The following is a 25,684-nucleotide window of genomic DNA, read 5'->3' as shown; positions in this document are numbered from 1 at the left end:
GTACAGTCAAGTATAATGTGATATTTTGTTTTGTGTAAACATATAGCAATTAGGTCACATATAGCCACTGAATTACTTGATGACTTTGATTTGTGTGGATACCCAGAGCAGATTTATTCAGATGCTGATGAGAATTGTTATTGTGAATTATCTGACTTTATGGGAACTCTGTGTGATATATCCTATTTATAAGTGAGACACAGACTATGTTGCTAGCGAATAGTTGAATTGAAAGGTTGGCTAGAATATAACAAAATAACATTTCTGTTGCCTTAAATAAAAAGGGGGGTACTCTTTAGTAATGTTCATATTCACATTCTAATTAATATATTGGTGTGTATGGATCTAAAGCCAAATGCCATTAGTCAGTTTAAAATTCAACAATCAACCCACTTGCATGACAGTTCTGATGTCAACCCAGAGGTTTATTTCATTTCTCTTCAGAGATCCTTTGTATATCAGCATAGAATTGGAACATGCTGGTTTTGATAGTTATTTGAGAAAAGCTATCAACTAAATTAAAATAACACATTGACTTATGGGTACAAATGTTGAGCTAGGTGCTGTGCATTTATTTTAGGATAGCTGAACTTTATGCGAGTCTCCAAATGAAAAGGTTATAAACAACAATAACACAAAAATAAGGACGAACATAAGGATTATTAAAATGCCTAAGCCACAATACTTAAACTAGTTATAAATCACATTTTTTCCTCTGTTCTAGATCTCAGGCTTCTGGTAATATTGACTTATGTCAAAAAGGTGTGGTGGTGCAAACAGGAAGCCTAGTAGGCAGTCCTTTCATAAAGAGAATTAATGGCTTGGGTAAAGCAGTACTTGCAGTAAGCATTGTACTCCAATAGCCATGTCCCACAGGGCACTACGTTTACACGGAGCCCAGGGAAGCGGTCTCCATTTTTCCGTATATATTTGGAATTTTCTTTTTTCCCTGTTTTTGGAAAAATAAGTTCTGAATTATAAGCTTTAAAACATTACATACGATGTCCTAAGATATCTGCAAATTGGGACAGATAAACCTTTGATCACCTAAAAAGGTTTAGCAGTAGGACTTTGTTGAATTTGTACCTATCAGGAAGAAAGCTATAGCACCATTAGTTGAAAGGGTGTAGCCATGTTCCAAAAGCCTTGGATGGTAATATTTCTTTTTGTCAGATGAAGCTAGAAATATGATGGAAATTTCACAAGTATAACAACCTTGTATGCCAAATTTCCCACTTGATATCCAAAGTCATTCACACAACCCCGATCCCCATTAACAGTAGGAGTGAAGTTAACTCCCCCAGGAAATCATAACCTTCCAATGTATTATTCATGGTTTAGGAATCATTTTGATTTTCTACTTCAAGAATTTAGCCAAAATGAGAACTATTTACTGAATTCTTTTTTCCAGTGCTTCTTCATGTGCTAAAACTCCTCAGGCTCTTGTCACGTCAGAACTAGCTATACCGCTTCTCCCTGACGGCCCTTTTTGCATGACTCACTTTTCATGGCTTGAATGAGTACTAAAAGCAAATCCATGAAAGATTCTTGTGGAAGATTAAGACCACTGAGACTTTGGTGTAATAAGATAACTGATGTACTGGCATTATAGTTTTTCAGGCAAGTTGAAATAGAAAGATAAAATAAGAGTTCTTCCTTAAAAGTAATCCAAGAAAATATCTTTTCACACAAGGGACACGAAGTGATATCAGTAAAAGACAATTTTTCAGTGACCTCTTGAACGGCAAACAACAGGCAATTTAGTTCTGATTTGGGGATTGTAAATTCTTCCTAATTGATTGGTTCCCTTTTCTTCTCTTTTTATTGAGATAAGATACATGTGCCATAAATTCACCCTTTCAAAATGTGTACTATAGTGGTTATCAGTTTATTGACTGAGTTGTCCAATCACTGCTATCTAATAGCAGAATATTTCACCATCACAGGAAGAAACCCCTACCTTTTAGAAGTTAACTCCCCACTCCCTCCTGCCTCCAGCTCCTCCTGGCAAAGGCTAATCTATTTTCTGTTTCTATAAATTTGCCTGTTCTGAATATTTCATATAAATGGCATCCTACAATATGTGGCCCTTTGTGGCCACATGAAGTATTCATTTAGTATAGTATTCATTTAGCATGGTATTATCATGGTTCATCAACATTACAACACTTCATTCTTTTTGTGGTTGTATAATATTACATTGTACAAATACAACACATCTTCTTTATCCATTTATTCATTGACGGGCATTTGAGTTGTTTCTAATTTTTGGCTGTTGTGAATAATGTTGCTGTGAACACTGGTCAACTAGTATGTGTTTGAGTTCTTGATTTCTGTTTTAAGTGTTTGATTTCTCTTCTTTTGGATATATGCCCAGAAATGGAATTTCCTGGGTCATCTGGTAATTTTATGTATAGAGTAAGTATAATTATATATATATTACATATATAAATTTATTAAGTTATATATAATAATTATGTTTATTGAAGAACCATCAAACTACCCACAAATAGTTATACCATTTTACATTGCAACCAGAAATTTATTAGGATTCCACATTCTCCATATCCTCTCTAACATTTGTTGTTATTGTAGCCATCTTAGGATGTTGTATTTTGTCAAATGCTTTTTCTACATTTATTGAGACGGTCATGTGGTTTTTCCATTACTCTGTTAATATTTTGTATTGATTGCTTTTCAACCTTATATTCCTGGGATAAATCCCATTTGATCCTGGTATATAAACACTTTTATGTGTTGATATGTTTGGTCTCTACTTTTTTCCTTTTTTTTTTTATAAACTAATCTTTTTATTTTTTAAAGATTTATTTATTTATTTATACAAGCTCTGGGTATAGTCAGAAGTGCAGGAGGGTGAGAGAATTCACCAGAGCGGGGAGCAGAGCAGTCAGAATGATGAAGTACACTGCTGAGGGGAGCAGTGGGCAGCAGGAGAGGTCTGCGCATCATGTGGGACCTCGCCTGGCAGCCGGGGATCGAACCGGCGCTGCAGAGGCTGCAGGCAGCTTCACAACCCAGCGCTCAACCGCTGCACCACAGGGGAGGCCCTGGTTTTCTACTTTCTTAAAAAAATCTTTTTAGGATTTTTGTGACTTTATTCCTAAGGGATATTTAGCTGCAGCTTTCTTGTAATGTCTTTTCCTGATTTTACAATCAGAGTAATAATTGGTTTCATGGAATAATGACCAACTTCCTCACTTTTATTTATCTGTGAATTTCTCCTGCATTTTTTGAATGACAGTTCTGCCAAATACGAAATTCTTGGTCCACTTTTATTTTTAGTGTTTTTATTCAGTATGTTAACCCATTGCCTTCTGGGCTTCATGGTTTTTGATGACAAGTTGGCTGTTAATCTTAGTGAGTATTACTTGTACATAGGGATTTGCTTCTCACTGATTTCACTATTCTCTCATTGTCTTTGTTTCTTTTTAAAGATTTATTTATTTATGCATACAAGAGCTGGGGGACAGGCCAGAGATGCAGGGGAGTGAGAGGATTCACCAGAGACAGAGTGGGGAGCAGAACAGGCAGATTGACCGAAATACACTGCTGAGGGGAGCAGCGGGCAAGGCAGGAGAGGTCTGCTGCACCATGTGGGTTGCTACCTGGCTGGCCAGGGATCAAACTCTTGCTGCAGAGGCTCCTCCGGATTGCTTCATAGTGCGTTGTTTAACCCCTTGCGCCACCAGGGAGGCCTCCTTTCTCATTGTCTTTGACTTTGAACACAGAACGTGAAAAATAATAGGCTTGGACAGTTAATTGACATATAGCTAGAAAGTGAAAATTCACAAACTGGTTCAGTGAGTGTGTCTCTTTTTAGCAAGGTAGTGTTTCTAAGTATAAAGCTTTGACCTCCATTTATTGTCTTAACGAAAAAGGTGAAGGAGGGCCTCCCCTGGTGGCGCAGCGGTTGAGCGCTGGGCTGCGAAGCTTCCCATAGCCTCTGCAGCTCCGGTTCAATCCCCGGCCACCGGTGAGGGTCCCACATGGCGCGCAGACCTCTCCTGCCACCCGCTGCTGCCCTCAGCAGTGTATTTCATCCATCTGCCTGCTCTGCTCTGCACTCTGACTCTGGTGAATTCTCTCACCCTCCTGCGCTTCTGACTGTACCCAGTGCTTGTATAAATAAATAAATAAATAAATAAATAAATCTTTAAAAAAAAAAAAGAAAAGAAAAAGGTGAAGGAATTGTTTTCCCGGTTGTGTTGGTAGGAAGCAAATCTGGCTGTTATAAAAAATTCTGGTATTATTTCAAATAGGAAACAGAAGTCAAACTAGGCAGGGTAGTAGCAGAGACATGTTTTGAGAAGGAGAAGGACTTGTTTAACAGTAACAGAAGCCCCTTGCAGATTTGATATTACTTATTAGAGAGGTTATGTATTTGTTTAATAAGACAGCTGTTTAAGTGTGGTACCTAAAGTGTGTGTATTTGTTGGGCATTCGGTCCATGGTACTGTGGTGGGTGCATTTATATGAGAGGTCTCTGCACTGTCAACTTACAGATGGTGATGCTAGAATTTATTTCAGACCCATGGAATCTCTACATACAACTTCACTGATGATTACACTGTGTATGTTCCTGCCTTTTTCTGGTAATATGAAGGCACAAGATGTCAACCATCTAAAATGTCAAAGTAGTCCTTAAATATAACTGCTATTTAGAGATGTATAAATTATAACCAGCCCAACAAATTTAATTTGGGGAAAACAGCATATTTGAAGTTTTGACTTAGTTGAAAGTTACTATAACTTAGGAATTCACCATTTGTTTTAACAAACTTGATCAAATACACTAGAAAACTGAATGAAATTAGGTTTAACTGAATGAAAATGCAAGGATTTCGGTATGATAAAGCCTTTATGATATTTTTGATTGGAATGGGAATATGTGAGAAGAGATGAATGGAAAGAAATAAGGAAGTATGTATATGGTTTGGCCGGTTGATTTAGCCACCTAATCAGGAGTGAATAAGATGAGGAATTTGGGAGATTTTATTACATATCCATATCTCTAGAGAATTACTCCTTGTGCAGTATATGTTTCTTGAGGTCAGTCTCCATGTTCTGTTGCTACCACTTACCCATGACAAGTTGGCTCCTGCATGCCCCCAGGGGCCATGTTGTCTTCTTCCTAGCCTATGATTTGGCTAGGTTTAGATTAGGATCCATGAAGAAGAACCTCATTCTCCCCATTAGCCTTTGCCCCTCTCTCAGTTACCTGCCTTCAATAAATTCTCCTATGATACCCCTAAGGACTAGGCAGATTATTTACAACATTGGTGTGGTTGAAAAGCTCTATCATCTGTATGGATTTGCTGTGCTCACCTATAAAAAATGGGAATGGAACCATATCATCCTTCAGGTCCTTTCTAACTCACCATATTGAGTCTATGACCTTTTCCCCCACCTCCTGCTAATTCCCCTAGTAGCATGTTGAATATAGTGCTGAGCATTTCTTTGTTTTTTTTTTTAAAGATTTATTTATTTATTTATTTATTTATTTATTTATACAAGAACCGGGGTATAGGCCAGTCTCACGGGCAGGTGAGAGGATTCACCAGAGACAGAGTGGGGAACAGAACAGGCAGACTGATGAAACACACTGCTGAGGGGAGCAGTGGGCACGACAGGCGAGGTCTGCCACGCCATGTGGGACCCTCGCCAGCCAGCCAGGATAGAACAGGCACTGCAAAAGCTGCGTACAGCCTCAGAGCACGGCGCTCAACCACCTGCGCCACCAGCGGAGGCCCAATGTGCTGAGCATTTCTAATCATATTCTTATTAGATATACATCTCAATATATCTCGTAAGTCCATTTCTCATACTGGATGCCATCCTCTGGGAGGTAACTGCTCCACTTACTAGCTGTCTCCTTCCCTGTTGTATCTAATAATGGCATGTAAGTCAATTTCTTCAAAGATGAAAATTATCTTGACTTTATCCAGAAGCATGTTAAATGAACATGGTATCCAGAGTGTGTGTGCATTGCCTGATGTATCAAAGAGGTTAAATGTTGTGGGGGAGGGAAACTGGTGGTTTTTAATGAAATGTTAATTGAATATGACTAAATGGAATCTTGGAGGTTGGTAGAGAAGCCCATGTTAGAACTGGTCAAGACATTCTTCCCTGCTGAGCTCAGTGAGGAGAAACAAAGAAAGGTAGGACTGTCAATATACATTTGCTGCAGCCTGGTATAAGCTGTCCTTTCCCCCCCCCACACTTCTCTTACTCCTGCCACTCTATCACCACCATCATCACCAAATAGTTTTGTGGGACAGGGAAGGAGTCCAGATAAGAAAGCCAGCCAAGCTCTTCAGTCCCAGAAGCAAGCAAAATGTGCATACCCCATCCACCAAAGAGCCAACAGAGAAAATAATTCACCATAATCTCTGTCGACATATACCTCGCCAAAATAGTACACTATCAAGCTCTGCCCAAAACTGAGTACAAATTAGCTGGACTTGGTTACATGATGCTCTTCCCAGACCTTGTGGTTAAATTCTAATAAGCTTCTTAGGAAAATCAAGGGGCCTGTCTAAGGAATGGATTCCTAAGCGGAGCCAATAGGAGAAATGCTTGATGAGGGTTGGAATTTGACAATATGAAGTAATGATGAGAGAGACATAGATGGGAATGAAATTGGTTGTGTCTTTACTAGGCTCAACTCTATACTTATTTCAGTGAAATGAAATTAATCTAAAATATGCTACCAAATGACAGTACATAGATACATTACATTAGCCAATGTTTTATTTAGGGGATAAAAGGTGAGTGTGAAGGGCCTCCCTGGTGGCGCAAGGGGTTAAAGCGCCACACTATGAAGCAATATGCAGTCTTGGCAGCATGAGTTCGATCTCCAGCCTGCCAGGGAGCAACCCACATGGCGAGGCAGACATCTCCTGTCTCATCCGCTGCTCCCCTCAGCAGTGTATTTCAGTCAGTCTGCCTGTTCTCTTTCCACTCTGTCTCTGGTGAATCCTCTCACCCCCCGCATCTCTGGCCTGCATCCCAGCTCTTGTATGCATAAATAAATAAATATTTTTTAAAAAACTTTTAAAAAAGGTGGGTGTGAAGAATTGTTTAGGCAAATGCTAAGTAGAAATTATTTTGTAATCAACACAGCAGAAAGTTCTGGTACTAGAATTTCCGCAACTAGAATAGACTGAGCTAAAATTGGAACAAATGATCACCAATATCAGTAATAAGTTGATATTAAATGATTCTGCTAAATAGCCATATGACCAAATACGGGATTCCAACAAGATAGTGACTATATTCAGAGTATTAATTGCCAAGTTTGAGTTGAACAACAGTGTTCAATGATTTCCTTTAAAGCATTGTCCTAAACAGTTACCAAAAGGCATGTATCAAATCCCTTTCCTGTTGGAGAACACCAGCAGTTCAATTTCACATTCCTTCATCTACTACCTCGCCAATCCATTTAAACAGCTCAAGGAATAGAAAGGAAAATTCTACCATGATAAGGAAGTACTTAATCATTTCATAGGTGTGTTTTTAACTAGTCTTGTCAGTGGCCCTTATAAAATTCCATATTCTAGTGGTCTTCTGTGACTGTTACAAAATAATACATGGTGGATTCAGAAAGAACCAATTGTTCTAGCATCTTTAGTGCTGTACCTACTAAACAAAGCAATGGTGTAGAACGTGTCCATGTTTTTCATATTGAAAAGAATTATTCAAGCATTTCTTAAGTTAATCTTCTCTAAAGGAATCAGGCTAAAATGTACACAGGAGCATCATTCTTTTGCTTCTTCTATTTCAACTTTTAAAAATATGTGATTAGACATGAATATTATAATAATTTTACTTATACTTCCTGTGGGAACCCGTTTCACCCTTAGGATTCTGTAGCCTAAAATTTGGAAAAGGAAAGGTTTGAAAGCTCTCTGACCTCCAAGGAAATAATAACTAGAAACTCAAAATCTACTTTTTCATCAAGTCCCAGCTAATTTATTGGTAACAGATGTACCAGGTCCCTTATTATACTTGAAATAATGCAACACGGCCTTAATTATCTGAAATATATTTTAAAATTCATATTTTTCAAACCATACAACAGAGAAGGAAAATGTTTTCACTGAAAACCTATTTATAAATTTTGACCTAGACCGAGTCTTTAAAGGAAGGAAGCTTTGACAGGGAAACTAATCCTTGGTGGGCCAGAGGCCTTCTGGAAGAACAGTGAGCCAACGTCCTACAGTCACCGAGGTTGACTCCTCAAGCCCTGTGCTTGATGACACGGCTGCTGTGGTTCGTACACTGAGGTTATTTTTAGAGGCTAGAATTCTCATTTCCCAAAAGTGCAACCACAAGATGTCTATTTGGAATGAATCAGATTTGTACACTAGGACAATAGTAAATGCTCAGATCATGTCTGTAACCTCAGTTCCCTGAAGAAATATGTAGTATCTGGGTACACTCTCACCCTGGGACCATTGCCCGCCGTCAGTGGCCTTCATCTAACTGAGGTGATTCCTTTTTGGAAAACAAGCGGTGCTATGGGGTTTCACAGATGTCTTCAAAGTAAGTGTTCCTTCCAGAAAAAGTTATATTTTGTCCTTGTGGCTTTTCACAATGATTTAAAATTGACATAGGGACAAAAAGTCACTAATCCAGAGCAGTGCAGTAGCCAGGTTCACATGCCTTCAGGGGGAAATTGGACTTGATGCCTTGCAAGGGCACCTTGCTGTGTTGGCTTTTTGCTGCCACACCTGCCAAGTAAACTTGACCTGGCCAGCTTCTGGAAGCTAGGCCAGCCTCATAACTGGACCCGTACCTGTGGGACTTTTGGCCCTTTAAGCAGAGATTGAGTCTAGTAAGGATGGGGACCCTAGAGGATGACATGACAGCCCAGAACCAACACACACTGGCCAACTGACCTAGCAGGCAGGGTACTCAGGATCAGGAGGGGCACAGTGGGCCTCATTCACCACTTAGTGCTTTGGCTGACCACATCCCTTTGGGTTGGTCGCTTCATTTGCTTCCAAAGATCAATTTCCTGTCTTCCTCTTTGACATTAGCCCCTTCATCAGGGGAGGCACTGTCCTCAACTGGAGGGCAAGATGGAGCTGCCCCTCAGAGTAGCCCTAATTAAGTTGCTGCTGGCACACTCTAGCTGTACATCTGACTAGCTATCTAGCCTTGGTCCCAGGGCTCTCTGGCAGGAATTAGCTGTCACTATACCACATTCAATAGTAACATCTTATCGGACCAGGGCTGAAGAACTCAAGATTGGGAGAAATCGAGGCAGCTTTATGTCATTACGCCGCTCATCCCTTCAGTTCCCGAGCATTTCTTGAGCACCTACTAGTCTGAAAGTCCTGCCCTTTCCCAGTTTATGCTGGAGCTCAGAACCTCCTTCCTGGCCCCATTCCAAATCCTAACAACCATATAATAGCTTCGCTTCAATGGCTTGCAGACTGAAGGTGAGGGCGCTGCTACACATGGCTCTCAGCTCCAGCTTCCTTATTGGAAAAATGAGGCTGATAATACCTGCCCTGGTGCCTCCAGAGGTCCTGGGTAAATCACCTGAGGGAACATAGATGGAAGTGCTTTTAGTTATAAAGATAATGACATGCTGATAGTGAGTACACTTACCTAACGTTCACTGCGGGCCTACAGGGTTGCAAAAGTGAGGCTTTCCCAGGCCATAGCTGAAGGTGAACTAGTTCCAAAAATTCAGATTTCATCCCCTTCAGAGATCCAGATTTTATAAATATATTAATGTTAATATCTTATGGTTGGGACACTTACTGTGTGCCAGATTCTGTGCTCAGAGCTTTACATGGCTTCCCTGATTTAACCCCTAGTGCATGCAATATGGGAGAGAGGTGTAGGTGTTGTTATACCCATTTTATAGAAAAGAAGCATTAGGCTCAGAGAGGTTAAAGAATAATTTCTTGATAGTCATGAGGCTACTAAGTGGTAGAGTATAGATTTGACCATGAGTTTTCTGACTCTACAGTATGAGTTTTTAACCACCATTCTATGCTTCCTCTTAAAAAAGAATAAAACTATAGAGTTCTAAGTTACTGGTAGTAGTTCTCATATAGGTACATATATATTTTTTTTTTTTTACTTTAAGGTAATAGGTTCCTAAAACTGCAGAGAACCCCTCTACCCTTGGGAGGGTGCTCCACCAACATAGTTCAAATTTCACCTCAAGTTGGCTTCTTTCACATGCTGGTTTGTTTTACTATCAAGACGTTTATTTCACTGGGAAAAGTTTTCACAAGTTTCAGCACCACGTTAACAAACACAAAGTAAGAATCGAGGAAGCCAGAAGTGGTAGAAAAAGCAAGTGCCGTGGATAAGAGACATATCTGGTTGTGAGGGGCTTACTCACTGATACTAAATGGAAGCACAATGTCCAGAAGGTCCCTTTGCTTTACATGACCAAGTGTGTCCACCTAAATGCACCCATGGTGCGCAAGCCCTTATCTCATGGGGAACATTCAGAAGGGTCTCCTCAGACTCTTACAAAAATGCTGTGCAACCTTCATTCTGGTGCCTGTGTTTGTCCATGGAGTATTACTTTATTACTTTCTTTGCCTTACAAGGCATTTATTATAAGCTCCTCATGTCTGCTACTGTAGCTCCTCTCCTTCCTCCTCCAGCACCCCTTCTTGCTCTTCCAGATCATTAGCCTCAGCAGCAGAATTAACACACATCCAAGAACTTATTACCTTGCAAAACAATGTGTGAAAGAGTTTACATATGTTATTCTATTGATTTTTTCATTCACCCATTTAATGAATATTTATTGAGCATTTACTTTGTGCTAACCATTGTGCACCACACTGATAATTAAAATAGACCATTACCCCTTCCTTATTGAGAGGTTGGTGAGCATGCAACAGGGAGATACATGATTACAGACTGGGGAAAGTTCTGTGAAGAAAGGGTGCATGGGTCTAAGAAAGGTGACTAGTGCTATTTAACGTAATTCTTCAACAACCCTGTGAAGTTAATGAATAGCATCATCCTCCATTGTACAGATAAGGAAACCAAAGCTCTGAGAGGTTAAGTGATTTGCCCAAAGCCACACAACTAGTACTAGACTGAGTGGAGTTTCAAGTTCATGTTTGTCAGAAGCCAAAGCTCAGTGGAAATTGCTATACTTTATTGCCTCACCAACGTGTAAAGTGCACATATAGCCATTAATTCTAGCCCTATACATTTGGGTTCTGGCTCCATCTCAAATGTGTGGAGTTGCAATTGTTTCCAATTAGTTGTGGCTGTGGTTTGGTGCATTTGTTCAAAGAAAGTGTGCACGCAAGGCATAGGTCACGTGCCCTAGGCCTTGTAGATGTGCACAAGGTATAAATAATGCATTCTCCAAAAGCTGGGATTCATTGCAGCCGCCACATTTGGTCCCCATTAGCTTATGCTCCTCAAATACCAACAGTAAAGCATGTGTTTACGTTGCTGTGGACATGGAACACTGGGCCCCCAAAGCATTCCTTGCAGGTTGTATAAAGCTGAACATCCAAATTGTCCAGAATCAGTTTTGCAAGCTCTGCTTAATATCTTTAAAATGTAACCTGGATTCCGGATATTTAAAAAATGCCTGGAGAGAGGTTTGTGGGTAGCCAAAGGCGAGAAAAACAGGTAAATCCTCAAAAATGTGCCAAGCCCCATATTTGCAGTATCTATTTTGTTACTCAACATTTATTTTTAAAGTGCTGAAGAGTTGAAAGTCAAGAAAATTCTTAGCTGTGTAGCAGCAATACTGATATTTTTCATTCCATTCTAACCAGCTGTCCGAAACTTTTCAAAACGAACCTGTTTACAATGAGATAGTCTAGTTATTTAAGATGCATTAGATGTCAAGGCTGGGGACAGCAAGCAGGAAGCAATGTCACTTCCCCCTCCCAACTCTGCCATCTGGTAACAAAAGCTCTTCCAATACTAGATCTTCCCATCCAGGTATACTGTTCACCAGCATCTAAGAAAATAAGATTGAACTTGAAATTACCTCAGGTAAAAGCAGTCAAGATGGCAAAAATCTGAAAGTGAAACCCCCTGTTTGTCTGACTTTACCTAAGACATCTTTTTCTTGAAGTGCCCTGGGCTTGGGGACAAAAGACTTTATTTGCAAGATTTCCTTCACCTGCTCAGTGACTTGCTCAAGTCATGTCCCCTCTCTGAGTCTTCATGTCGTCCCTTGAAGTGGGAAGTGGCGATGACAGTCTTCCTTCCATGTGACACAAATTGGTGGTGGAGGGTTGAGGATTACGTGAGAGAATCTGTGTGTGGCTGATAAGGTTCATATATTTGCAATCAAGATAATTCCGAGAGGCACGTTATTTTTACCATACAGACAGATCAAGAGCTGCTGTTCTGCTCTAATTTCAGCATATTTGATCCCCCCGAGCTCATCAAGTATGTCCTTTGATCTTTGTTCTCCTGTTGACCAAGCACGAAAAGAGCCTTGACCAAATTGCATTGTCCCATGCTGCGGTGCTCTTTGTTATCTTGGTTATGGTTTGAAGAACATGAAATTGCTGTAGCCTAGAAAGCCTTTCCTCCCCCCTTACACTGTGTTTCCAATTTTCTTAAGCAATTATTCCAGGCTTTCTGTTTCCTTTTATCACAATACCCTGAATACCTGTTCCAAGGCTCACTCTGAATGTTTCTCTTTCTAATCAAATGAAGTCTATCACCTTTACACAAGGGTACTCCCATTAACTACACAGAGAAAAGGTCGTCATGTCCATACAGATTGCATGTACTTTTTTTAAGGAATGGCTTGAAGAACATGCATTTAGGACTCAAACACAGGTGGTGTTGAAGTGACTCTCATCCAGAGATGATTTCTGGGAAGTAGTGTAACACTGGGGCAGCCTTTCTAGAAATGGGGTCAGTGGCGAAGGGCAGGGCAGATCTAGGGAAAAATGCAATCTGTGTGTTCAGCCCTAGACTGCAAATCAGAAGCTCTGTGGGTGGGGCCAGAGAACCTCCATTTGTAACAAGCCTCCTGGGTGGTTCTTATGGAAATTGGAGACTTACTCTCATGGTATATAAAATATACATATCCTTTGACCTGGTAATCCTCCTAATGGGAAACTAAGAAGTGATCCAAAATATGGTAAGGGTTCTGTGAATCCTTCTGATACTCCGTCTTTAACTGTAAGAGCCAAAGAGCTAGAAGTGATATAATTATTCAGTATTAGTAGAATGGTTAAGTATCAGTAGATCCCTTAAGGATACTGTACTTGCTGTTTATCACATTTAAAACCTTCTATTTATCATATTTATTCTATGTGACAGATCTATGATGCAGGCATCGTTTTCTAGATGAGGACATTGTTATTTAAGGAGCTTGAGCAGCAAGGTTAGTAGATATAAAAAAGAATCAGAGGAAAAACCGGGATTCATACCCAGTCTAATTCTAAAAGCCAAACTCAATGGTAGAAATAGCAGACTTTTTAAAAAAGACCTAGCTTTGAAACCACATATGTTTTTATTAGATTTGGGAATTGGGTTTTTTTCCTTATTTCTCTTTCACTTTTATGTTATACTGAAACTTATATAATTAAATATATGATTATAAAATAAAAGTGGATTGCATACTTAGGCTTAGGCGACTGTGACAGTGTCTTGTGGCTCAGAGTTGCAAAGAGGGAGTTGCCATAGAAAAAACTGGGCTGTGGAGGCCTCCTGCACTTCCTGCCTCCAGCTAGCAGCGGGACAGAGCTGTCAGCTTAGGAAGCGGCCATGGGGGCAGAGAAGTGAAAGGAGCAGACCTCCATTTTCAAGAGATGGTTGACATCGATTTTCATTATTGCGGGCCTCGACTTTTAAACAACCCCCAAGTTAGTGTCCTTTGCAAATGGCAAACAGTTCATGCAAAGCATTAGGCACCTGAGGTTACCAGATTTTGTGTACGAGGCACTCATAACTTTCTTCTTATGAAGTGAGTGTTCAGTCTGGAAGACATTGTAAAGAATGAGAAAGGGAACAAAAAGGTCAATATTGCGAATTGCAATTAGCTGATTTGATTTCTGTGCCAAGTTCCAGAATGTGTTAAATCCACAGTCCTTGCTGGCAATCTCTCATCTCAGACACCCTAGCCTCTTTTCAGCACACTGGAGTTTCAGACTCTTCTTTAAGACTTTTGCATTAATAATAGCTTTCTAGGTTTGGATTTGGTTTGTTAATGTGTGAGCAGATGTCTGTAGAAAATGGTTTGAAAGTATACTATAATTCTTCTTCAATGCTGAAGTTGTCTCCAAAATGGGGGGTAATTTAAGAACTAAAGAAGTAATCTCGCTGGCCAAGTTTTAAAGTTTTTTTTTTTAATTGCACTTTAAAAAAAAAAAAAACAAAAAACAAAAACCTGTACTACCAGAGAATACTGGGGGCATTGTATGCGAGGTTAGAAAGTGGCCTCTCAGAGATTAGCTCCAGGTCTTAGCCAGGGTCGTCCAAAAGGGTTTAGCTATTCATTCACAAGTTCTTTTATAATTAATCAGTGCTTTAGCTTTCTCCTTTTTCATGAGGTTGTAGAAGTGGCTTTTAAAGAATTAAAGACACCATGCCACTTCATTTTGCTTCAGTTCAATAGCCCATTTATTGAGTGCCTACTATGTGCCAGACACTGCCTTACATGCCATGGAGTTCAAAGATAAATAAGACATAGCCCTTTGGCAGTTCAAAATCTGGTGGTGGAGAAAAGTCACATGTACAAATAAACCATACCAGGTTGCATATAAAAAGTGGTATTTAGGAGATACAGATAAAGCAAGAGAGAATTATACTGACCAGGAAGACATTATTAAGGAAATAGCATTTTAACTTGGCTTGAAAAGATGGAAGCTTTCAGTAGATAGATATAAGAATAGCTCATAGTATGTGCTTAATTAATGATTACTGAAGGGATTAATAAATGACACAAGGGAGAGAGATGTTTGAGAAAATTACATATTCACTAATCTGTCCCTCAGTGGGTTTTGGTCAAGGTGAGGTGACATTATAGTCTACACAGGCAGTAGTCAAAGAAGGCTTTAGAGACCACAGGAGTCCATGAAACCCCAGGATCCACAAAGTCAAATTGCTTGCACAACAGTACTAAGACATTACTTGCCCTTTTTCCCATGTCAGTATTTGCCCTGATGGTGCAGAAGCCATGGTGAATACAACTGTTGCCATCACACTGTGCATCAAGGCAGTGGCACTGAAGCATATTTGCAGTTGTATTTATTACTGGCATATACTTGAAGGACACAAAATGGCAGTTCCACTTACAGATGTCATTGTAAAAGCAGTAAAAATGAGGAACTGTATCAACTCAGCCCTTGATTACACTTTTAAAATGCAGTCTGTGTAATGAAATGTAAAGCATGTTGAAGGTATTTCTGCTACAAACTGTGTGTGGATGTGTGTCTCATGGAAGAACGCTTGTGGGATTATTGAAGCTACAAGCTAAACTAGCTTGTTTTCTCACGCAGCACCATTTTTTATTGGTGCTAGTGAATGACACACTGTACAGGCTTGAGTATTTGCTAGATATTTTCTTCAAAAGGAACAAAGAGAGCCTAACCAGTGCAAGGGAAAATTATTTTTGTTGCCAGTGATAAAACTGAAGATATCAAGGAAAACTGAAATTTTGGAAAACCTTTATCTGCTACTATGAGCTTGAGAGCTTCTCAACACTTAGACTTCTCAGATGAGATTAGAAGTGCTGTCAACGCGGGCCTCCCCGGTGGCGCAGCGGTTGAGCGCTGGGTTGCGAAGCTGCCCGCGGCCGGATCGATCCCCGGCTGCTCCCCGGCCACCGGAGAAGGGTCCCACATGGCACGCAGACCTCTCCTGCCGCCCGCTGCTCCCCTCAGCAGTGTACTTCGGTCCTTCTGCCTGCTCTGCTCCCCGCTCTGGCTCTGGTGAATTCTCTCACCCTCCCGCGCTTCTGACTGTACCCAGTGCATGTATAAACAAAACAAACAAACAAACCAGCAAACAAATAAATAAAGCATGCCTCTATAAAAAAAAAAAAAAGAAGTGCTGTCAACGCATGTGATTTTTTTTGAAATCATATACTGAGAGTTGCCAACATTTGGAAGACCTGCATAACTAAGTGAACCAGTATTTTCTGAATGACCCATGGATGTGATACACAATAGGTAAAAGGCTGATTTTAAAAGTTCAAAATATACCAATGGATTTTAATGTAACAGAACATGAAAAGTTGATTGATATGATTTCATGTTTCACATTGCAAATATCCTCTCCCACTTGTGAGTTTTTATGTAATACCAGTGAAAAATATCTACAACGATCGAAAAAGGGTCCTAAAATACCTCTTTCTTTTCCTGTTACCTATTTGTAAGAGGCTGGATGTTGTGCAAATGTTTCAACAAAAACAACATAGCACAGTAGATTGAATGGAGAGGTAGATATGATAATCTACTTAGAGTATGAAGCTGAACATTAAAGTGACTTGCAATAATGTAAAACAATGCCACCCTTCCTTCTTGCTGTTTTAGGGCAGAGAAAATGCATTTCTTTTTCAGTAAAAATGTTATTTGCGCTAACACAACATGGGTTTATTTTTGGTACACTTAAATTAGCTATGGAATAATTTTTTTTAATAATTTTTTTATAGAGGCATTTTTTTTTTTACTTATTTGTTTGTTTGTTTTGTTTATACATGCACTGGGTACAGTCAGAAGTGCGGGAGGGTGAGAGAATTCACCAGAGCCAGAGCGGGGAGGGGAGCAGAGCAGGCAGAAGGACCGAAGTACACTGCTGAGGGGAGCAGCGGGTGGCAGGAGAGGTCTGCGTGCCATGTGGGACCCTCCTCCGGTGGCCGGGGAGCAGCCAGGGATCGAACCGGCGCAGAGGCCGCGGGCAGCTTCACAACCCGGCGCTCAACCGCTGCGCCACTGGGGAGGCCCTGGAATAATTTTTTTAAACAATTTTTTAAAAGACTTATCTATCTACTCATATAAGAACTGGGGTACAGGCCAGAGGTGCAGGTAGTAAGAGGATTGACCAGAGACAGAGTGGGGAGCAGAACAGGCAGACTGATGAAATACACTGCTGAGGGGAGCAGCGGGCGAGCCAGGAGAGGTCTGCTGCGCCATGTGGGTTGCTCCCTGGCCTGCCTGGGGATCAAACTCATGCTGCAGTGGCCACGCACAGCCCTATAGGTTATCCCAACCCCTCATGCCACCAGGGAGGCCCCAGCTATGGAATAATTTTTAAAGCCATTTCTCAGTTATTTTTCAGATGGTAAATGTTGATAGATATAACTTATACAAACAAAAGTTGCCTGGGATTCCCAATTAGAGTATAAAGAGTTCCTTGGCTAGTAATGTTGACAAGGACTGGCCTGAGCATCTGTGGTAGAGTTAGGTATGCAGGACGTGTAGTAGAGAGGGGAGGCTTAGAAGGTGGATGTGCAAAGGTGGAGACAGTGCTGGAGCCGGGGGTGGTAGGTGGGTTCGCTTCTCTAGCACCATTTGGACTTTTCCTTTCTTGGTGTAAAAAAAAATAAAACCCTTCAAAATCGTATTTTTCGATGGTATGCAGATTGTTGCCAATACTTCTCGGTACAGCAGCTAACTGGTAGAGGATAGAAATCTACTTTGCAGCAATGAACATGGATGATGGAAACCTCAGATGCCCAAATGTGCTTGTGTCTGCTGCGTTTGATCTCAGGACTCTTCTACCACCATCACAAAAACCTCCGTTTCTGTATGTCCAGCATTTCATTTTTGTTGGCCATTATTTAAAAATGGAAAGTGGGACTTAGATTTTGGACTAAACATGGGTGGTGTGCAGAAGGTAGAGCAGAAACAGAGGTGTTGGAATATAGCCTTGGAGAGAGATGAGGAGAGGTAACATGAGTCTGAGAACTCCCCTCAGGGATCACTCACACCAGGGCTCAAGGGACAGACTTTCGGGAAGGACAAAGTGACCGTAAAACTACAATGGCATTCACCATGTTTCTGCAAAGCCAGAGGCTAAAGAACAAAAGAAGTCCGCCTCTTAGGAAACATTATCCACACTAGGGCAAAATTAGCATCTCACTAAAATTGTAGGGAAGTAGGGCCTCCCTGGTGGCACAGTGGTTGAGCACTGGGTTGCAAAGTTGCCCGCAGCCTCTGCAGCACCAGTTCCATCCCCGGCCGCCGGGCGAGGGTCCCACATGGCAGCGCACAGACCTCTCCTGCCGCCCGCTGCTCCCCTCAGCAGTGTACCTCATCAGTCTGCCAGTTCTGTTCCCCGCTCTGGCTCTGGTAAATTCTCTCACCCTCCCACGCTTCTGACTGTACCCAGTGCTTGTATAAATGAATAAATAAATCTTTAAAAACAAATTGTAGAGGAGGGAAATACTGTTTTGTTTGTAACATTTTTATTAAGATAACATTGGTTTACATTACTGTATATGATTCAGAAATGTAGGATCCTACGTCTTCAGGTATATGGCATCACACCACACCTACCACCAAAGCACCCAGCATCCTCCACCATAGTCCATGGCCCTCTACCCCCTACCCCCTTCCCTCCCATCCCCCTCCTTTCTGGGGCCTCGGTTTTACTAGAGGGAAATGTTTTTCTAGTGATCAAGGCGCATTATGTGACAATTACCTATACTCATTTAAAATGCTTATAAATATCGGGCCTCCCTGGTGGCACAAGGGGTTGGGCACTGCACTATGAAGCAATCCAAAGCCTCTGCAGCACGAGTTTGATTCCCTGGCCGGCCAGGGAGCTACCCACATGGCGCGGCAGACCTCTGCTGTCTCGCCCGCTGCTTCCCTCTGTAGTGTATTTCAGTCAGTCTGCCTGTTCTGTTCCCCACTCTGGTGAATCCTTTCACCCTTTCGCACCTCTTACCTGTACCCCGGCTCTTGTATGCATAAATAAATAGCTCAAAAATAATTAAATAAAATGCTTATAAATATCACTGCTTTTCTTTTCATTTGGTGGGAAGAATTTGTTGCTGTACTGGGATCTTTTCTGGCCTTGGTGACCTCTTAGTCTGGGTGTGTGTCTTACCTTATCGTGTCTTGAGTTGTCCTACCATGGAGGCTTTCAGGAACATAAACACCATGGCATGGGAAGGCATGCTGTACACTCTGGCTACTGCATGGTCTAAGTAGAGTGGAGGATGGAGAATTGTGTCATTCACTGTGAAAAAGCCCAGATGGACAAAACTCTAAAGAGTTCAACACATTTGCAACTGTCAGTTTGAAATCATTTTTAAAAACTTGTGTGTAATTCATTCAGCATCATTCAACGCCTCCTGTTGATACACCATTTGAGATGTCCTGAGAAATTTGAAGAGCTGCTGAACTCTCGGTTGTTTTCTTTCAGCTCCTGAGAACCATGTCTGTGCCCAAAGGAAGGGTCCTGGATAAAAACCTGGATGAGGAAGGGCTTGAGAGTGGAGACTGTGGCGATGACGAAGATGAATGCATCGGAGGCTCCGGCGACGGCGTGATGCAAGTGAAGAATCAGCTCCGCTTCCTTGCAGGTAACCTATTGGCACTGGCTCCTATCTGCTAAACCGGTGCTGCTTGGGATTTAAAAACCAATCGAATCTGCTCTCTCTAACTCCGCTAAAATCCCTGCCACACACAGGGCCATCAAGTCTTAAAGAAAAGAATATACTCCAGAAAAATGAAGTGTTCAGGTTAACATTTTTCATCTCTGGATCTGTGTAGATTAGAAGAGTAACATCTTATTTTTCATTGTCTAAAATGTACTGACATACTCAGGGAGTCTGTTTCCCATAGGAGATGTCCTTGGTTCTGCTCTGTTGTAAGAGGAAATGCATAAAAGAAAGGGAATCTTGTGTCTAGTGCAAAGCAATGATGGGTTTACTTGCGAGAGGAGACATTAGCTGACCCTCTCCTCTTGGAATGCCGTGTTTCTTTAGTTTTCTTGCAAACCATCTAACAAACATAGGGTGTCACACATAACTGCATAGCGACACAAAAGCAGCAGCAGCAATAGAGAAAAAGGAGCTGCTGGGAGAAGGCAAACAACAAGCAAAAATCCCCTCCCCGAAAGGTACTGACCATTGCCGGTTACGAGACAGGCATTCTTATTTCCACCCTGTAGACAGGGCTCGGAGAAGCACTGACGTTTCTCTAGCTGGGAGAACTGGAAATGTAACTTGGCTTTTGAGATTGCCTGGGCCTTGCGCCTCCCTCTGCAGCACACGTGGCTGCCTTGAAACCCTATCGCCCTTGGCCTCCGAGACCCTCCGTGTTCCTGTCCCTTCACTAGTTTTTCCTAATCCTGCTCTGAAACTGGGTATTATGCAGAGGTCTCTTCTTAAGCCTCTGTCTTTTCTCTGTTCTCCAGAGAAAACACAGGTCTTATACTTCCATTCTTGCAATTATTTTTTTATGATTTCCTTAAGTTCTTTGTCTATTGTGATAAAAAGAAAACACACCTTCTTAACAAACTTTCAAATATATACATCAATGCTTTTAATTATATGCAAATTGTATTGCAGAAGAACTTTCTTATTTTTTTTTAATTTTTTAATTTTTAATTTTTTTTTATTTTTATATTCCCCATACAATTGCAACCCCCTGATTTTGACCCCAATCCCTCCTTTCCCCACCCCCCCAGGTGTGTCTCTGGTTCATAGTTGTTTGTTGATTTTGACTTTTTTCTTTCTTATAGTTATTCATTTTCCTGGTCCCTTATTTAGGTTTTCTAGATTCCTGCTATGAGTGAGACCATTCGGTATTTTTCTTTTTCTTTCTGGCTTATTTCGCTGAGCATGATCCCTTCCAGCTCTATCCATGTTGCTGCAAATTGCATGTGTTTATCCTTTTTGAATGCTGAGTAATATTCCATGGTGTATATGTACCACATCTTCTTGACCCAGTCATCTATTTTTGGGCATTTGGGTTGTTTCCAAAGCTTAGCTATTGTAAATTGTGCTGCTATAAACATAGGGGTGAGAACTTTGTTATTTTGTATGGCTAAAACTCTATATCTGTTGAATAGCAGCTTCTTATTTCCCCATCACTTTATTTGCAGCTTTTATGATTTTGTCTATTTTAACTACTTTATATGTATAAGATACTTTAACTACTTTATGTAAGTGGAATCGTAGTGTTCTGTCACTGGCTTATTTCATTTAACACAATGTCCTCAATGTTCTTCCATGTCGTAGCACAGGGCAAGGTTTCCCTCTTTTTAAAGACTGAATAATAGTCCATCTTATGTATGTACCACTATTTCTTTATCCTTTTATCCACTGACAGACATTTAGGTTGTTTCCATCTCTTGGTTATTGTGGCTAATGCTGCAATGAACATTCTTTATTATACCACTACGGGGCTAACTTAAAACATCAATACTTCCAGTCTTAAGTGTTTTCCTGATCTGTCATTCCACATCTCTAGCGGCTTACTGGTCATTTCTAACTGACTTTCCCATAATTAGCCCAATTCAGTGTGTCACAAAGCAGATTTAACAATGGACCATCCCAAACTGGATCTTCCCTTAATATCCTGATTTTTCTAATACTACTACCAATCTTCCCTAAATTGAATATATAGTCACTGAAGCTTAAAACTATGGTCATCTTTGACTCTTTCCTCTCCTTTGCCCTTCATATACAGTTGGGGTTCAAACGCCTGTAGATTCTTTCCTAATAATTGTTTCTGCTTTTGTGACTGCTTCCTTTCTAGTGACACCTCCTACCCTCCTGCATGTGCTATTGCAGTCCCACCTGAAACCCTCTCCAGGCTTCTAGGCTATGGCAAGCATATTGAGAGCTTCAGGCTAGCAGATTAGATAAGAAGGAATCAAGGACCAAAGTCATCTTGCACAGCCACCAAGTTAATCTTTCTAAAGCATTTCATATCCCTCCTTAGCTCATTTGCCTTCATCTTGACCCCGCTGCCTGCAGGATAAAGTTAAGACTCCTTAGGAGAGTTCTGAGGGCCTTCTTATCTAGCCTAAATTCCCCTTCGGGCTTCATTTCCCACCACTAGCCCCACATACTTATGTCCCTATGAGCTCCATAAAAACATAATTTTCTTGATTCTCTTTTCATTATCTCTGCCCATGTTTATTTCCATGTGGATACCCCTTTTTCCTTCTGAAATTATACCAGTCCCTCAAAGTGCTATTCAAGTTTGATATGGAGAAAAAAATAGGTTGGGGGTAGAACAAATGTACATTTTAATTCTGCCTCTGTTCCTTTTATGCTAACATGACCTCCGACAGTGTTTTCTTAGCATCCTTTAGACGTCTCCATTCTTTTATCCATCCACTGGGGATCTTTTCCCCAACTTTATAGTACTATTACAAGATTAAATCAAAGGGTACAGTTCCTAAGGCATCTAGCCGGGTATCTAGCATACACTAGGTGCTCCTTAATTGTTAATCTCCACCCCCCTCCCCCACTCCATGAACTCCTTCTCTACCACCTCAGTCCACATTTACCCTCTAAATTACTAAAACAATGCTGCCAGTGCTTTCAAGAAAGTCTGCAGTGGCTTCCAAACTTCATCCCCAGAGCATAACATGATCACCCAGAGCCTGGATCCTAAAGAAGAATGTTGTGCAAACATAATAAGTAAAATTAATGTTGGTTAGACATGTTCCGTGCTGCAAGCACTGTGCCAGAGCTTTCATGCATTTTCCCCACACCGCTCTGAACTAGAGTTGTTATTATGCCCACTTTACAGCTGAGAACACTGATGCTGGAGGAGGTCACTTGCCTAAGGCTACTAAGGGCAGAGTCAAAATTCAGGGCTAAGGAGTCAGATTTCAGAGGCTACTCTCTGAACAACTCTGATTATTCTTCTTGCCGTGCCCATAAATATAATCATAAAGAGACTGTTTGGCATTTTGCTACCAGGAAAAGCTTTTAGTGACTGAAAGGTTTTTTTAGATGGTTCGCCAAAATGTTAACTGGTTCCAACACTGATTCCTGAGCCACACCACTCCAGAAAAGTCCCTGCTTATCCCTACTCTTGCTGTCCTGCCTCTAAGCCACTTCCCTATCCGTTTCAAAACCTCCTTCCCAATTCCGTGGTGACTTAACCTTTTTAAACAGTGTTTGGTGTGGGACCTAGTCAAGGGCCTTTTCAAAATCTAAACAGATTACCTCCACTGGTTTCCCTTTGTCCACATGCACATTTATCCTCTCAAAGAATTCTAGGCAATTAGTTAGGCATGATTAACCCTAAGTGCTTTGTAAACTGTAAAACACCACACAAATGGTGGTTAATTTAATTTACAGGAAAAAATGATGCTTTACTCCCAATAGGTTACACTTGCCTAACATGGTCAGTGATCCTACCAGCCTGGAGTTTCTTGGGTCCCCTGTGAAATGCTTCTCGTGGAGAGGAGACTCACTGGCAATCTGCCAGGCTCATGGCACAACAGCTATTTGGAAAGACAGACTGTATATTTTGGTCAGCTGTTTTACAATCTTACCCAGAATCTGGGGAGATACCATCTGGTCCTGGTGATGCATCGACACCCATGTAGGAGACTTGGAACTCCCTGTGCATTTACCGCCGTCCCATCTGGAACGTCCAAATCCCTTTCTCCAAATGCCAACGTGGGAATAAAGAGCAATGCTCAGAGTAGGTTCAGACTCGCTCCTAGCTCCTTTTCTTCCTTGCATAGACCTTCTGCTCCACACTGAGAAAGTCATCCAGTTTCCACTCTGGCCTTGCTTCTGACTCCCATGTGCACTAGGGAGGCCCCTTCCTCTTTTTAGAAGTCACTTTCCCCATAAAATAAAGAAAATGTCCTGGACAACTCTGCCAGGCCATGCTGGTGCCAGCAATCTGTGAGTATGCTCATTGTTTGGCTTTAATCCCTGGCAAGAGGCTGATTGGAGTTTTGGGGGAACACCTTCTTTTGAGCTTTCTTCTGACCTTGCAGGTTCCATGTTTTCTACTACTGAGATATTTCTAACTCCAAAATGAACACTTTTTCCCTCTTTTCCCTCCTTTGACTTTCCAAACCAGCAGGCCAGGCTTCCACCCCTGGCACCTCTGCACACTTGTATGCCAGAATGGTAAGAAGTTGTGAGTAGCTTCCAGACTTTCTGGGCTATATTCACATTTTTAATTCTTCATCCCAAAGTTCCCCAAGTCCTCTCTTTTTTCTCTAATTCTTATTTATCAATTTAACACAGAATTCATAGGGCCTTCCTCTTCTTTCTGGCTGTTGAATTTTCAGTATTGATGAGATGACCATAAAGCATATCCTGCTGATGATTACAGCTAAACCTGACCTTCTCACATCTCAGAACCAAAGTCATATGCCTCCTTTGAATGAGTTACTTGATCTCTCTTAGCCAGTTTCATAGGGTGGTGGCAATTAAATAAAATAATATATGCAGAGCTTTTGGCATAGTGCCTGGCACCTAGTAAGCACTCTAAAAATAACAACTTCTTTTAAATCTACTGATCTATGGAAACTCAAAGAGCCTGCAAATGTAGATTAGAATTGCCTATGTTTGTTTGTTTGTTTTTGTAAGACCCACAAAAGGTCATCAAAACCCCAGGTAACCAATATTCAGTAATATCTTCTTATCCCTTACTCCTCCAAGTGAGGTCCATGGGACAACTGCATCTAGAGCATCTGGGAGCTTCCCGGGAAGGCAGAATCTCAGGCTCCACCTCAAGATCCTACACCATCATGGGTCATGTTAACAAGATACCTTGGCAGTCTGTCACCGTGACTGCCTTCTAATTGAATGCTTGTGGCATTTGGACTTTATACTTCAAGCATCTAAGAAGCTACAAAATCACCCCATATTGCACTAACTAGTGTAGGAAATGTAAAGGAGGCCCAAGGGCAATCAGCTGTGTGTAGATTAGGACACCTGAGATCTAGTCCTAGCACAGTTCCTACCAGTGGGGTCCAGAGCAAGGTATGTGGCTGCTCTGAGTCTCAGTTCCTCCAGCTTATAAAATGGGGCTAATCATCCTTGCCTACTTGAATGATTGTGAAAATCAAGTGTGATCATGACTATGACAGTGCTTTGTGACCTGCTAAGCTCTTCTACAAAGATTTCTAACAAGCAGAAAATGATTGTTCTGCGATCTCTGGAAGCTCTTTGGCTTTCTCAGTATCCCAAGTTTGGCACAGCTTATCCTGTAAAGTTTGAGTTTTGCTTGTGGGTTATAAGCTGCTTCTGCCTTGAATATATACATATATACATATGATCAGACTCCCTTCCAAAGGTAGATTAGCCGTGATGGACCTGCTGCAATAAGCTTCACTGTCCAGCTGCCCTCAACATTGTTCCTAGTTACTGACCTTGTTGAAGCTTTCATTGTAAACTGGGAAGCTGCCTACTCCCAGCGCTTTGGCTAAGGCTGATCCTGAGAAGTTTTGCAAGCTCTGGCTAGGTGACCCTGGCCAAGAAATGATGACTAAGCCTCTAAAGCATCTGTCCCCCTCTCTGCCAAGTCCCCACCCCCACTCACATAGAAATATACACATGCATGCACTCACACACACACACACACACACACACAGGTTTGCACTCATGGAGGCGTGTACACACGCACACCTGCCTTTGAAAACACAATGGAAACATGTGCTTGCAAAGCAATTCCCAGCGAGAGACAGCATCTCAGAAACATCTGTGTCACCACTCCCTCACCGCCTTATCTCCTGGACTTGTTCT

The 25,684-nt window shown here is 41.3% G+C and overlaps 1 protein-coding gene across 1 annotated transcript in view; it reads left to right on the top strand.

The window, feature by feature from the left end:
* Positions 1-25,684, top strand: part of GPC3 (glypican 3) — a gene marked incomplete at both ends in the record, with an annotated part of 376,515 nt that overhangs the window by 306,488 nt on the left and 44,343 nt on the right. Inside the window, one exon of the mRNA XM_084258526.1 lies at positions 19,369-19,528. Coding sequence (XP_084114652.1) covers positions 19,369-19,528 — 160 coding nt within the window. The remainder of the gene's footprint in view (positions 1-19,368; positions 19,529-25,684) is intronic.

The sequence above is a fragment of the Talpa europaea genome, assembly GCF_964194135.1.
Source record: "Talpa europaea genome assembly, chromosome: X".
Lineage (NCBI taxonomy): Eukaryota > Metazoa > Chordata > Mammalia > Eulipotyphla > Talpidae > Talpa > Talpa europaea.
The sequence above is the reverse complement of the archived record's forward strand: the minus strand, read 5'-3'. Positions and strand labels throughout refer to the sequence as shown.